The sequence below is a fragment of the Rhinoraja longicauda genome, chromosome 6 (assembly GCF_053455715.1).
Source record: "Rhinoraja longicauda isolate Sanriku21f chromosome 6, sRhiLon1.1, whole genome shotgun sequence".
Classification (NCBI taxonomy): Eukaryota; Metazoa; Chordata; class Chondrichthyes; order Rajiformes; family Arhynchobatidae; genus Rhinoraja; species Rhinoraja longicauda.
In genome coordinates this window covers 657069-673004 of record NC_135958.1, presented here as the reverse complement: position 1 = coordinate 673004, position 15936 = coordinate 657069, and the positions used below count along the sequence as shown (strand labels likewise).

At 47.6% G+C, this 15936-nt stretch overlaps 1 protein-coding gene across 4 annotated transcripts in view; it reads right to left on the bottom strand.

Annotated features, from left to right (window-relative positions):
* The window catches only part of fhod1 (formin homology 2 domain containing 1), a 235561-nt gene that overhangs the window by 104784 nt on the left and 114841 nt on the right, over window positions 1–15936 (bottom strand). For all 4 annotated transcript variants that reach the window (XM_078400311.1, XM_078400312.1, XM_078400310.1 and 1 more), the window contains exons 7-8: window positions 11819–11930; window positions 4181–4275 (exon numbers count right to left, since the gene is read on the bottom strand). In XM_078400311.1, the coding sequence (XP_078256437.1) occupies window positions 4181–4275; window positions 11819–11930 (207 nt within the window). The remainder of the gene's footprint in view (window positions 1–4180; window positions 4276–11818; window positions 11931–15936) is intronic.

The following is a 15936-nucleotide window of genomic DNA, read 5'->3' as shown; positions in this document are numbered from 1 at the left end:
AGATAGATCAGTCAGGATTGAATGGCGGAGTAGACTTGATGGGCCGAATGGCCTAATTCAGCTTATGAGCTTATAATGGTCCTGACCTGGAACGTCACCTATCAATTTTCTCCAGAGATGCTGACTGATCTGCTGAGTTACTCCAACATTTGGTGTCTATCTACGCTACAAATCAGCTCCAGCAGTTGCTTGTTATTTCATATTACTGGAAATCAGTTGTACACAGGGATACTGTTATGATAAGTTTTAACTTTTAAATCCAAAACAAACCCAGCAGCAATATTTGACCCAACTGCAAATCCGGAGAAAAGCATTCCAAGGAATGTCCAGCAGTAAATGACTCAAAAATCTAATCTAATTTAATCTAACAATTAAATCAGGAGCTGGAATCAATTACAGGACCATCTACCCTGTAAGACAAGCAACTTTACAGAAGAAATTGCATCAAAAGAACAAAGATGAAAGATGGGATTTAAAATAACTTGCATTCTTGTAATGAACGGTGGGGGGGGGGGGGGGGGGGGGGAGGTCAAGTGTCACAAGTTTAAGGTCAGGAGTTGTGGGGGAGATTGCAAGCCCAGACTGCAGAAAACACTGCAAGGTTTTCAAAGAAAGAGTGCAAGGTAGACTTTGCAGAATTTAAATCTGGGATTCCTCCTCTTCTCATGCAAGAGAGTGCTTTTCAACTCTGTGCTTCTGTGAGCAAATTTTAACAGGAACAATGAAAGAATGCAAGGTGAGCCGCCATTGTCAATGGGCACAAGAGCTAACCGCTGTAGGGAAACACAGAATCTGGAAACAAAACAATGAAAGGAAATTCATCCTTAGTGGGAAGATTTTGAATAGAGTACAGAGAACACGATGTACTAGATAGACAAGTCATTAAGAAAGTATCACTAGTAGTTAAGGGCATAAACAAAATGAAATAATTTGTTTAGGATCTTACGGCAGAGAATACAAATGCAGGCTGATAATGTTGAAGAGAAAAAAAGAAAATACTTAATTAAAGTACAAAACTGTGTCTGAGGCGTTGTGCAAATAAAAGCAAAAGATGTGATGTATTTATGAACAGGAAGAGAGGATTGAGACATTGGAGAGAACTTTCCCAAGATCTCAGAAGCTGAGGCAATCTCAAACACGCGCTAAAGGAATTTGAAAAACATAGTTTATTGTTAGTTAGAATGTAGCATTACACAGTGCCCAATATATAATTTTTAAAAGGCAATTAAATAAACCATTTAAAATAAATATAACATAATGAAAGAATCAAGTTCCCAATGTTGGGCGATTCCAGAACCAGGGGCCACAGTCTTAGAATAAAGGGGAGGCCATTTAAAACTGAGGTGAGAAAGAAACTTTTTCACCCAGAGTTGTGAATTTGTGGAATTCTCTGCCACAGAGGGCAGTGGAGGCCAAATCACTGGATGAATTTAAGAGAGAGCTAGATAGAGCTCTGGGGGCTAGTGGAATCAAGGGATATGGGGAGAAGTTGGGCACAGGTTACTGATTGTGGATGATCAGCCATGATCACAATGAATAGCGGTGCTGGCTCGAAGGGCCGAATGGCCTCCTCCTGCACCTATTGTCTATTGTCTATTGTTCCACTGTACCGATGCAGTCGTGGATATGCAGCACCTTCATTCTGCAGAAAACCTCATGGAAGCACTAACCTCATAAAACATAAATAAATTAAAAAGCCGGGAATATTCAGCCTTGCACTACAGCCAATTATGACTCATATTTCTTACATGAATATTTTGTGCCCAGTTCCAATCAATATTATAATTTCGAGAAAATGCATTATAAAAGTAATTGGAGGACAAAAGCCTTAAAAAAATTATTATTTTCAATCATTAACTCATGAACTGGGTATTAATCTATTTGAATGTCTTGTAAATAAATATACTTGTGTGACAGACTATCAACCTACACACTGGCATTCTCTGAACCTTCTCCTGAATGAAGGGGAAACATTCTAGTTTTGTGTCAAATTGTAATCTTTCTCACCTAGTAATTTGTTTTCTCCATAGTCCTGAGACGAGCCAATCATTGTCTCAGCAACATAAATCTTGGAATTGCTGGGGTCTTATTCTAATCTGCACTGATTAGACAATAGACAATAGGTGCAGGAGGAGGCCATTTGGCCCTTCGAGCCAGCACCGCCATTCAATGTGATCATGGCTGATCATTCTCAATCAGTACCCCGTTCCTGCCTTCTCCCCATACCCCCTGACTCCGCTATCCTTAAGAGCTCTATCTAGCTCTCTCTTGAATGCATTCAGAGAATTGGCCTCCATTGCCTTCTGAGGCAGAGAATTCCACAGATTCACAACTCTCTGACTGAAAAAGTTTTTCCTCATCTCCATTCTAAATGGCCTACCCCTTATTCTTAAACTGTGGCCTCTTGTTCTGGACTCCCCCAACATTGGGAACATGTTTCCTGTCTCTAACGTGTCCAACCCCTTAATAATCCTATACGTTTCGATAAGATCCCCTCTCATTGCAGTGTGTACAAGCCTGATTCAGATGAACTCTGACAGGATGCTTTCAGTGATTGTTCTCTGTCTCCGCATCAGAGAGGAGAAATATATTTACAGGGCATACATATTAGTTTTAGTTTACTTTAGAGATACAGTGCAGAAACAGGCCCTTCGGCCCACCGAGTCCGTGCCAACCAGCGACCCCCTCACACTAATATTATCTCACACTATCCTATAGGGACAATTTTACAATTAAACCAAGCCACAACCTACAAACCTGTCCGTCTTAGGAGTGTGGAAGGAAGCCGGAGATCCTGGAGAAAACCCAGGCAGGTCACGGGGAGAACATACAAACTCTGTACAGACACCACCCGTAGTTGGGATGGAAGTGGACCATGGCACTGTGGGGCAGCAACTCTGCCGTGGTACCACGGTGCCACACCATGCTTATGTGAGAAGGTGGCAACTATCTGAGTTGTCTCTCGTGCTTGGTGCAGTTGAGTAGTGTTGAGTAACTTAGGAAGTCGTGCACATCTATATAAAGCTACTCTGGCACTGTGCATTGTAATAAGCCTTGGCTGGCATTAGTAAAAACATTCCCCAACGAGTCTCTTCCCTCAGGGAATGGAATAACATTGACAAGGAAAACAATTATTTTGTTATTATTGAGTCTACTAGACATGCAGCTCCATTTACATTATCCCACCAAATAATTTTCAAAATTGCTTCACCAATTTTAATTATTGTGGCTGCCCGTCAAACTGAACATTATTGGCTGTAAAGCATTTTGGAATGTCCTGGGCTGTGAAAATCATGACATCAATCGAAGCTCGGCCTTTCATTCAGCATCGGCTGCAAATGACCAGGTGGTGACGGAGAGGATTCCCACGCAAGATCACAGGAATCAGCACGTAAAGAACACGCTCCACCTCAGAACATCCGCCCACATGGGCCTCACAATGATGATGTGGGTCGAGACCCTTCGTCAGTCTGAAGAAGGGTCTCGATCCGAAACGTCACCCATTCCCTCTCTCCTAGATGCTGCCTGACCTGCTGAGTTACTCCAGCACTTTGTGATACCTTTGATTTGTACCAGCATCTGCAGTTATTTCCCTATACATAATTATGAATGGAGTAACTCAGCACTGGGAGACAGAACTCTGAATCTCCATCCTTCCCCAGCAGAGGGTGTAAACATCCACTGAGGTTAGTTTATTGTCACGCGTACCGAGGTAGAATGAAGAGCTTTGATGCATGCTAACCAATCAGCAGAAAGTCAAAAGATGATTACAATCGAGCCATTCACACTGTGCAGATACATTATAAAGGGAACAATGTGAATAACACTTTGTGCAAGATAAAGCAAGTAAAATCCAATCAATGATACTCCGAGGGTCTCCAATGAGGCAGGTAGTTGAGGACTGCATTCTAGTTGTTGGTCGGATAACCAACAGATGGAATGAAACTGTCCCTGATCTGCAGGTGTGTGTTTTCACACCTAGACCTGTGCCCGATCCAAGGAGGGAGAAGAGGGAGTGGCCAGGGTGCGACTCGTCCTTGGTTATGTTGGCTGCCTCGCCAAAGTGGCGTGAGGTGTAGATAGAGTCAATGGAAGGGAGGCTAGTTTGTGTGATGGTCTGGGCTACATTCACAATTCAACCAATGCACAGTTAAATGCAGAATGCATGGACAACTTTTACCTTGTTAATCAGTGTCATAGTGAAAACCAGCAGCTCAGAATCAGCCCCATTCTTCTCCTCTAGAATCTCAACTAAACTCGTCCAGTTCTTTGTGCCTGAAGAAAGAATTGAAAAAAAGTTAAATATAAGAATAAAAGGACCATTTAATTAAAAATATTATTGAATCACATATTATTATAAAATCATAACTGCAGAGCGAGGAATGTATGATGTAGTTAAAATTAAATACAAAACCATCTCAGTCCGAGACAACTCAATGCAGAATAACACAGAATGATTCAGCCAGTCTTGTCTGGGGCAGCTCTTTCAATGGCTGAGAAGGCAGGAACAGGGTACTGATTGAGAATGATCACCCTGACTGTAAGGGGGGTGGGGGGGGGGGGTGAAGAAAGCTGGAAGAGAGGTGGGGGTGGCTCAAAGCCTGGCAAAGGATAGGTGCATACAGGTGATGGCGGGTTTTGGCAGATGGTTGGACAAAGTCTACAGACGAAGAGACAAGAAGTGTGAGATAAGGAGAGAAGGCTAGAAGATGCACAAAATGTGAAGCTGGAGGAAGGAATATAAATGGAAAGAGACATGGGTGGGGGAAAGGGGAAAGGGTAAAGGGGAAAGGGGAGAGGGGAGAGGGAGAAATGGGTGTGCATCCAGGCTAGGCACAGGGAAGAGAGGGGGGAGAAAAGGGGGTGGGGGCAGGGTAGGAGAGGGGGGGTGGTTGTGAGTTAGTTACATAGAAACATAGAAAATAGGTGCAGGAGGAGGCCATTCAGCCCTTCAAGCCAGCACTGCCATTCATTGTGATCATGGCTGATCGTCCACAATCAGTAACCCGTGCCTGCCTTCTCCCCATATCCCTTGATTCCACTAGCCCCCAGAGCTCTATCTAACTCTCTCTTAAATCCATCCAGTGATTTGGCCTCCACTGCCCTCTAAAATGCCTTACATAAAATTATAGGATTCACCATTCACCATTAGGTTGTGAGCTACCCAAGGTGAGGCGTCATCCCTCCAGATTATGTGTAGCCTCATCCTGGCAACGGAGGAGGCCCAGGACAGACAGGTCAGTATGGCAATGGGAAAGGGCGTTACATTGGTGACCAACTGGGCAATGCAAGGGCCGTGGCCCTGTGACCCTGCATGTGTTTCCATTCCACTCTGATGTGTTGCACTGGGCCTTACAGGATCGAAGCACAAGAGGACTCTGGGCAGCACATTGATGCAGTGGTGGAATTATCCCCTCACTGGCCAGAGACCCGGGTTCCATCTCATCTACGGGTGCTGTCTGCACAGAGTTTGTACTTTGTTCCTGGGATGCCGTGGGCTTTCTCCGGGTGTTCCACTTTCCTCTGACCTTCCAGAGATAGAACTAGTGAGCGTGTGATCGCTCGTCTGCACGGACTCGCTGGGCCGAAGGGCCTGTCTCCATGCTGTATCTCTAAACTAAACTGTGAACTGGCAAGGAAAGATACATATTGTTGGAGTAACTCAGCGGATCAGGCAGCATCCCTGGAGAATTGGCAGCTTCGCAATGCACAGTACTATCTCCACAGACTCAAGAGTCAGAAGGGAAGATTGAACTCCATTCGATATTCAGCAATGTCACCTTGACTGTACAGGGTGGGGGGGGCACTGTGGGTGGGGTGGGTGGGGTTTGTGGGGTGGGGTGGGTGGGGCACTGTGGGTAGACAATAGACAATAAGTGCAGGAGTAGGCCATTCGGCTCTTCGAGCCTGCACCACTGTGGGTGGGGTGGGGTGGGGTGTGGGGTGGGGTGTGGGGTGGTATGGTGTGGTGTGGTGTGGGGTGGGGTGGGGGGTGGGGTGGGGGGTGGGGTGGGATGGGGTGGTGTGGGGTGGGGTGGGGGGTGGGGGGGGTGGGGTGGTGTGGGGTGGGGTGTGGGGTGGGGTGGGGTGGGGGGTGGGGTGGGGTGGGGTGTGGGGTGGGGTGCGGGGTGGGGTGGGGTGTGGGGTGTGGGGTGGGGTGGGGTGGGGGGTGGGGTGGGGTGGGGTGGGGTGGGGTGGGGTGGGGTGGTGTGGGGTGGGGTGGGGTGGTGTGGGGTGGGGTGGGGTGGGGTGGGGTGGTGTGGGGTGGGGTGGGTTGGTGTGGGGTGGGGTGGGGTGGGGTGGGGTGGTGTGGGGTGGGGTGGGGTGGGGTGTGGGGTGGGGTGGGGTGGGGGGTGGGGTGGGGTGGTGTGGGGGGTGTGGGGTGGGGTGGGGTGGTGTGGGGTGGGGTGGGGTGTGGGGGTGGTGGGTGGTGTGGGGTGGGGGGTGGGGGGGGTGGGGTGGGGTGGGGGGTGGGGGTGGGTGGGGTGGTGTGGGGTGGGTGTGGGGTGTGTGGGTTGGGTGGCGGTGTGGTGGGGTGGGGTGCGGGGGTGGGGTGGGGGGGTGCGGGGTGGGGTGGGGATGTGGGTGTGTGGGGTGGGGTGTGGGGTGGGGTGGGGGGTGGGGTGGGGTGGGGTGGGGTGGGGTGGTGTGGGGTGTGGGGTGGGGTGGGGTGGGGTGGTGTGGGGTGGGGGGTGGGGTGGTGTGGGGTGGTGTGGGGTGGGGTGGGTTGGTGTGGGGTGGGGTGGGGTGGGGTGGGGTGGTGTGGGGTGGGGTGGGGTGGGGTGGGGTGTGGGGTGGGGTGGGGTGGGGTGTGGGGTGGGGTGGGGGGTGGGGTGGGGTGGTGTGGGGTGTGGGGTGGGGTGTGGTGGTGTGGGGTGGGGTGGTGTGGGGTGGGGTGGGGTGGGGTGTGGGGTGGTGTGGGGGGTGGGGTGGGGTGGGGTGGGGTGGTGTGGGGTGGGGTGGTGTGGGGTGGTGTGGGGTGGGGTGGGGTGGTGTGGGGTGGTGTGGGGTGGGGTGGGGTGGGGTGGGGTGGTGTGGGGTGTGGGGTGGGGTGGGGGGTGGGGTGGGGTGGGGTGGGGTGGGGTGTGGGGTGGGGTGGGGTGGGGTGGGGTGGTGTGGGGTGGTGTGGGGTGGGGTGGGGTGGGGTGGGGTGGGGTGGGGTGGTGTGGGGTGGGGTGGTGTGGCAGGAACAACCATCTGCCCAGAGGCTTCACGAACACATCAGGGCTTTAGCATCACATTGGAGGGACTGAGGGTTTATTCGTTTCTTCACCAATTCTTCACGCTGACAGTAAATAAAAATCCAGAAGAGAAAGGGGAGTTCGAATGCTATCTCTCCACTGGCTGGGAGTGTAGGTTCCTGCCACTCTCGTTCACTCACAACATGAAACAATTCGTGCATCTCCGATGCTTTTGTTTTGCAGAATTCAAGGGAACAATAGAAGACTTGTTCATGCAAGGAGAAAAAAGCTGAATGACAAAAACAAAAATAAATTGCTTGGGTGCATCAGCCATTAAAAATAACATTTAGGATTTCTAAATGCATTTCTTTTACAATTAAATATTCGTTATCCTAAGGAATAACTTTGATTCTGATGTTCTGTGAATTTTTTAGGCCTCCAGAGATGTCCCCTGACCAGCGGACTTGTGCCAGTACCTCATGTTCTCAGCAAGGTTCCAGCTTCTGCAGTCCCTTGTTTCTCCAGCTCACAACATTCACTGTTCTCAATTATCAAATGGAGTAAAATCAAAAATACAAACCGGTAAGTTTCATTTTAATTGTGTGCGTTTGTTTGCTTTCAGATTGGGTCACACTTTTATTTGATTTTGAAGCAGAGAAATGTTTCAGTATCGTGAAAGAAATCTATTTGGAGAAAGTTATTTTTTTAAATGTTCAAAGCCAAAATATGAGAGCATCTAGCGTTAAAATAAATCCTTCTGTGCTCCACAGTTTAAGAATAAGGGGGGGGGCTATTTAGAACGGAGATGAGGAAAAACTTTTTCAGTCAGAGAGTTGTGAATCTGTGGAATTCTCTGCCTCAGAAGGCAGTGGAGGCCAATTCTCTGAATGCATTCAAGAGAGAGCTAGATAGAGCTCTTAAGGATAGCGGAGTCAGGGGGTATGGGGAGAAGGCAGGAACGGGGTACTGATTGAGAATGATCAGCCATGATCACATTGAATGGCGGTGCTGGCTCAAAGGGCCGAATAGCCTCCTCCTGCACCTATTGTCTATTGACCCTCGGTTTGTCTCGAGTGTCCTCTTTGTCATTGCCAAACACAAAGGCATTGAATTGTTGAATTTTTGCCTCAGACAGGAGGGAGATTGTTGGAAGATAGGGTAGGCCTGGTTGTGATGCTCCACATGTAATGGAAGCAAGGTGTGCAAGCTCAATGGACTAGCTGGACTTCTGCTCTCCATCATTTTCATATACCGTACAAATAACACGTTAGAAAATGCCCGGACAGAATGCAGTCTATTTGCTGCTCCTGCTTTTACCCCATACTCTAGTGTGGTGTGGGCTGAACATTTGCCCGGAACATGGGGAAAGCCATAAGTCTTCACTTGCTGGACAGCAGAAGATAGATTGATCCCCTGCTGATGGCAATTTGCCAGGAATGGCTGGCATCAACTGAGGGGATAAAAGCTGCCATTAATGATGTTAATGGGGCGACCACACAGCAGGACACTTATACCTGACCTTTAGTTTCGTTTTGGTTGGACATACAGTGCAGAAACAGGCCCCTCGGCCCATCGAGTCCATGCCAACCAGTGATCCATGTACACTAGCACTACCTCACGTACCTGGGACAATTTACAATTTTACCAAATACAATTAACCTGCAAACCTGCGTGTTTTTGGAATGTGGGAAGAAACTGGAGGACTCTGGGAAAACCCACGCAGTCACAGGGAGAAGGTACAACTCCGTACAGACAGCACCCATATTCAGGATCAAACTCAGGTCTCTGGTGTTGTAAGGCAGCAACTCTACTGCTGCACGACCCTGACATTTGATCACAGCTGCTGTATTTATCCTCTCAACCTCATTCTCCTGCTTTCTCCCTGTAACCTTTGATGCCCTTACCATTCAAAAACTTATCAACCTCTGCTTTAAAAATACCCAATGTCTTGTGGCAATGAATTCCACAGATTTTGCATCCTCTGGCTAAATAAATTCCTCCTCGTCCTTATTCTAAAGGTATGTCCTTTTATTCTGAGGCTGTGCCCTCTGGTCCTAGACTCCCCCTTTACTGGAAACATCCTCTCCAAGTCCACTCTGTCAAGGCCTTTCATTATCCGGTAGGTTTCAATGAGATCCTCCCTCATCTTTCTAAACTCCAGCCAGTACTGGTGCAGGGTCTTCAAACACTCCTTGTACATTGACACAATCATCCCTGAGATCATTCTCATTTATCTCTTCTGGATCCTCTCCACCAACAGCACATCCTTCCTCCACATATCAGGCCCAAAATAGTTCCTCATATTCATTCTGGTATTAATCTACTAAACTTACCTAAATTGTTGCCAAGTCATTTACAAACTTCCCAAAGGAAGTAAATCAACAACCAATTGCAATGAATGTTTTAAATGTCAATTGCAAAATTTAACAAACAGTTTCAGTGATAAACGCTAACATTTACTCAAATGCTGGTTGTTGTTGAACTGAACACAGACTGGTTCACCCAGATGCAGTACAGAACACCACAGGAGATCCTGTTTCTCTGGGGCTATCAAACTGTTCAACTCCTCCCCAATCAGCCATGATCACATTGAATGGTAGTGCTGGCTCGAAGGGCCGAATGGCCTCCTCCTGCATCTATTGTCTATTGTCATCTGTCGTAGGGTAGACTGACTCTCCCAGATTTTATCACTCACCAACACAAGTAAAAAGCAATCCACACTGGTCAATTAAACTAACATAAGTTGTCCAATGTATCCGTTCTATTTGTGTAGAAAGGAACTGCAGATGCTGGTTTAAACTGAGGATAGACACAAAAAGTTGGAGTAACTCAGTGGGACAGACAGCATCTCTGGAGAAAAGGAATGGGTGGCGTTTCAGGTCAAGACCCCTCTTCATACTCTGAAGAAGGGTCATGACCCAAAATGTCATCCATTCCCTCTCTCCAGAGATGCTGCCTGTCCCGCTGAGTTACTCCAACTTTTGGTGTCCATTCTATTTGATCATCATGAATGATAGCCGCAGATTTTTGAGGTTTGTCTCATTAAATCAATTGTAACCAAATTATTTATTAAAAGGCCAACATATTTGTAAATTCCTGCAATTGAAGCCAAACTACAGTATTTAGATTAACAAAGTCCTGCTTTGATGCACATGGGCCATGTTTTCTTCACACGAGGTATAATTGCCAAGAATTGTTCTTCACATGGAGAAATACACTAAATGAGTGCAAGGCTGCCCATTGAAAGGTTGATATTGAATGCCTATCGCTGAACATGTCCCAAAGTACCGTACTCATTAGACAAGTTCTTACAAACTGAGCATATTCCCCATTGTCTAGCAATCCATTGATTACTCACCCTAACATCACTGGTGGCTGAGTAATGGATCTAGGGACAATGCAGGACAATGGCATCAGGTAAAGCATCAGCCGTGACCTCTTACTTCTACTTTGTAGCTTCTGAGCAGGGAAAAGCAGGTAGTCACAGGTCTGGAGCAGTGGGCCCCACCAGGACAGGGTGTTGGAAGGATGGAGACACTAGGTGCAGTGTTGTGGGACAGCTGCCATTTCTAAGTGAAGCCCCCCCCTCCACACAAGGAGGAGGACTCACTCACCTCCAGTTACCTGTCAACATGGAGCCCCACCATCAGAATTAAAATGCTTGTCACTTCAGATCTATGAGGCAGTTGTCTCAACTTGGAAGGGTCTCGACCCAAAACGTCACCCATTCCACCTCTCCACAGATGCTGCCTGTCCCACTGAGTTGCTCCAGCTTTTTGTGTCTATCTGCCGTCATAAACTCATTCTTATTGTTAAATACGACTCTTTCCCCGACCTCCCCCAAACCCTCGTCTGTTAAATCCGAACAGTTGGCTGCTGCCTCAGGTTTGTTTTACACACAACACCTTGCTTTGTTTTCCCTTGTCTACTTCAAATCTCACCCCACAGTCCAGGCTCCCACTGATTTCATTCTGCTCTTTATCTCCCACAATCAATGCTCTGACTTCTTTAGGAAAAAAACTGCAGGTGATGGTTAAAATCGAAGGTTGACACAAAATGCTGGAGTAACTCAGCAGGTCAGGCAGCATCTCTGGAGAGAAGGAATGGGTGATGTCTCGGGTCGAGACCCTACTTCAGACAACGTCTCCCATTCCTTCTCTCCCGAGATGCTGCCTGACCCGCTGAGTTACTCCAGCATTGTGTGTCTACCTCTGACTCCTTCAGGCTCTCTTCCACAATCTTCATCATTTTATAAAGTGTTAACGTAAAGGCAGTAAATTCTCCTCATTTTTGCTCAGAGGGGCTCGGCAGTGGAATGCCCAGCTGAGAGTCACAACATACCGACTGACCAGGAGAGCCTACCACAACAAATAGATTACATTCTGTATATTCATCCCAACTAAAACAAGCACTACATTTACTTCAAATATACGCGTTCTGATCTTTAAAAATATATACTCAACACCTGAAAAAAAGCATAGCCACTGTAAATGTTTTTAATACATTTGGGATTTTATTTATCTGAAAGTCAAGTTTAATTTTGTATTTTAGTAGTGAGCTTACTTTTTAATGCTGTGTTTTTAACATTTGCACAGTCTAACGGTAATTCTCCCTGGACATTTTAAAACAGCACTTACATCGTTTCTCATCCACGACGTTGGCAGCTTGGATCAGAAGGACTGCGTTACTCTCTGTGTATTCCACAAACACCAACAAGTGCTTCAGAACAGCCTTCACGACTAAACGGTGCTGGAATTGAGAAAGACAAGAGCAGACTGTGAGCAAATGCCAGACCCTCCAGCTAACAGTACAGGGAGGGAGGGAATGACTTCAGCCTGAAAGCTCTGACTCCTCCAGGAGGTGGCGCTGCAAACTCAACTTTCACCAAAATAACTGCATCATCTTGCTCCACTTTACATGAATGTAACTTTCTCCACATGCCTGAAGTTCACACCCATTTCACCAATTGTTTCTAATCCTGGAACACAAAGTGGATTATGTAGTGGGAGCGCAAACTGGCCCTTCTGCCCATCGCATCCACACTGACCATCAGGTGACCACCAATGCTAATCCCATTTTCCCGCTCGCATCGCCATTAAATTACCAGCCAGCAGTTCTTTACGATGTGCACAGAGGGGACATCTACACAGTTACATGGAGACAGTGCAAACTCCACACAGACAGCACTGGAGGCTGTTGGAACCCAGGTCTCTGCACTGCGAGGCACCTGTGTGAACTGCTGCACCACTGCGCTGCGCCACTGCCCTGCCCCACTGCGCTGCCCCACTGCCCTGCCCCACTGCCCTGCCCCACTGAGCTGCCCCACTGCCCTGCCCCACTGCCCTGCCCCACTGCCCTGCCCCACTGAGCTGCGCCACTGCCCTGCCCCACTGCCCTGCCCCACTGAGCTGCGCCACTGCCCTGCCCCACTGCCCTGCCCCACTGCCCTGCCCCACTGCCCTGCCCCACTGCGCTGCTCCACTGCGCTGCCCCACTGCCCTGCCCCACTGCCCTGCCCCACTGCGCTGCACCACTGCGCTGCCCCACTGCCCTGCCCCACTGCCCTGCCCCACTGCCCTGCCCCACTGCCCTGCCCCACTGCCCTGCCCCACTGCGCTGCGCCACTGCCCTGCCCCACTGCCCTGCCCCACTGCCCTGCCCCACTGCCCTGCCCCACTGCCCTGCCCCACTGAGCTGCGCCACTGCCCTACCCCACTGCGCTGCACCACTGCGCTGCTCCACTGCGCTGCACCACTGCACTGCCCCACTGCGCTGCACCACTGCGCCGCTCCACTGCGCCGCCCCACTGCTCCGCCCCACTGCCCTGCCCCACTGCGCCGCTCCACTGCGCCGCTCCACTGCGCCGCTCCACTGCGCCGCTCCACTGCGCTGCCCCACTGTGCTGCCCCACTGCCCTGCCCCACTGCGCTGCCCCACTGCCCTGCCCCACTGTGCTGCCCCACTGTGCTGCCCCACTGCGCTGCTCCACTGCGCTGCCCCACTGCGCTGCCCCACTGCGCTGCTCCACTGCGCTGCTCCACTGCGTTGCCCCACTGTGCTGCCCCACTGTGCTGCCCCACTGCGCTGCTCCACTGCACTGCCCCACTGCGCTGCCCCACTGCGCTGCCCCACTGCGCTGCCCCACTGCGCTGCCCGCCCAGAGGAGTTTAGAAGGACATTACTTTTTTTCCCACTTGTCTTCCTTTCAGAACAAAAGGAACCTGTTTGTTTACTGGTTATGCCTTGCATAAAGAAACATCCATACACTTTCCAAATTAAAAATAGAAAATTAGAAATTTCAAAGTTCATACAGTGTCTTTTCACCTATTTAACTATTCCCCTGCTGTAAAGGGAGAGTGCAGAGAGCTGCAATATAAAGAAGCCTGTCAATAATAACTGATGACGTGACCCTGACAGGACAGGGGCTTCATTCAGTAAGGTGTAGAAGATGGTTTCTACTTGTTCCCCCAGTCCCTGTCCCACCTCAGAATGTCTTAATCCTTCAACCTAGTTATTCCTGGCTCCACCCAGTTCCCAACCCATGTCCATCTGCCAATGCAGCAACTCAGCAGAATAAACAAAGCATATGTTTGGATGCCAACTCTGGGTAAAATAATGTTGTTACTTCCATTATGGGTGCATACGTGCAGATTTGGGATCTGAAGATGCACAGGGTAACTTTATTTAGGTCATCAGGTTGCATGCAACTCAGCAATCATTTTAATTTAAATCGATTTCTCTTTACATGAACCCAATTTTTAAAAAAGGAAATGCTTTTTTTTGCGATGGATTAAATATAAGGAAACTCTTTAAAATGATTGATCTTGTTAAATGTTAAACACCAGTACAAGTTACAAGTTTGTACACTCAGCCCTGTTTAATCATGGCTCGCTCCACAAACCTCTGTTGACAGGTTCAATGGACAACACTTCTTTAAAATCCCATGTTTGTTGACCATTGAACTCTAAATAACTGCACTAGCGTGCCTGAAATCAGCATTCTTTGTTTATAGCTCCAGCGGAAAAAAAAACTATAACTCAATAATTGAACGAGACATGCTTTTATAAACCATTTTTCCAAATGGGTGGTCCCAGAAATGATTTTTTTATATGTAATTTCTGCTGTGAAACAAACCACGAGTTAACATTCCTGGCATTTAATTAAACCCACACCTTCTTCCACTTACTCATCATGTTTGTTATCAATGAAAAAGAAAAAGAAACACAGAATGACATTATAACGTTAGACTTCCATCAATCTATAGTAAGTGCCTGAAGTCATCACCTTATAAATGTCTCTATAAATAGAAGCATGTTAATGCTAAGATGAAACGGCCACATCTGTTCAACTGCACACAGCTGGCAGAATGATAAAAAGGTGCCAGGCACAGGTTGTAACTAAGTTATTTATGTGAGAGAATGAATTGTTGGGGTTCTGCTGAATTGGAAACAGCTGGCTTTTGATTTAGTCGAGTTGCGATCTAACCAATACAACACGTTAAAAGTTGCCAAGAGACAAGGAAAGTACAATCGCTTCCAATTTCCGAAGCATGTTCTAATGACATGCCCCTGATCTTGACTTGACCGGCAAAACAGTTAAATGACTTATTCTGAATGACATTCTTATATTGTTTTTGAAGAAGCTCATGCTACTTGAGGGAATGTTTCTTTTCTCTCCCAAGAGCCAGACAATCATTTCAAGAAATAGAATATACTTATATTGGTGTCTAACATCTGTTATCAGGACATTACTTGAGTCAATAATAAAAAGTGACAGAAAACATTGACATTTTTCAGTAGATCATGGAGTTTTAATGAATACGTCATGTCCAACAAAATCAATGTAGTACTTTGAAGACTTACAGAACATGGGAATATTAATGCGACACATGCAGGCTCTAAAAAGGTTTTTGATACTGCCTTCATAGTTGCCTTAAATAAATGTTCTAATGACATGATTTAGAGACATCTTCGATGATGGAACAGAAAGCCACATTTGCAGTGTTGTTGACAGCATAAAACCAGGTAGTACCACGAGAGACTGCAGATGCAGGAATCTTCAGCAAATAACAAAGTGCTGGAGGAACTCAGCAGGTCAGCCAGCATCTGGGGAGAGGATGGATCGGTGACATTTCAGGTTGGGACCCTGCTTCAGCCTGATGGGAATATGGGGGAAAAGACAGGAAAAGAGAGGTGGAATTGGGATAAAGTCTGCCAGGTGATAGGTGAATGCAGGTGAGGTGGGTGGTATTGTAAATCATGTCGATGGAAATATAAAATTATAAATTTATATTAACATATTAAGATAATGGGCAAAAACTGGTCTAAATGGATTTCACTGTCAGTAAATGTGAGGTTGACCAATTTTGGACAGAAAAAAGTACAGAACAAAGTATTTTCTAATAGTGAATAGCTGAGTATAATGCTGTCCTTGTGAGACTTGAGATACAAGTTAGATGCAGCATTGAAATGTCACAGTCCGGATGAAACGCTGACCTTTATGACAAAGTACTAATTTGCAGAGGGTTGAAGTCCCCTCCAGCTACACAAGAACCAAAGTAAGCCACATCCGGAGAATGTGAACAAGTCTTGCTACCACATCCTATAAAGGAGATGGCCGCCTGGAAGGGAGTGTATTACAGAGATGCCAGCATCGGAACGATATCCAGATGCCAAATTAGAGTAAACAAATCAGGCTTCAACCCCTCAAATTTAAAATGGTAATTGGCAACTTGATTGAGGCATTTCACATGTTA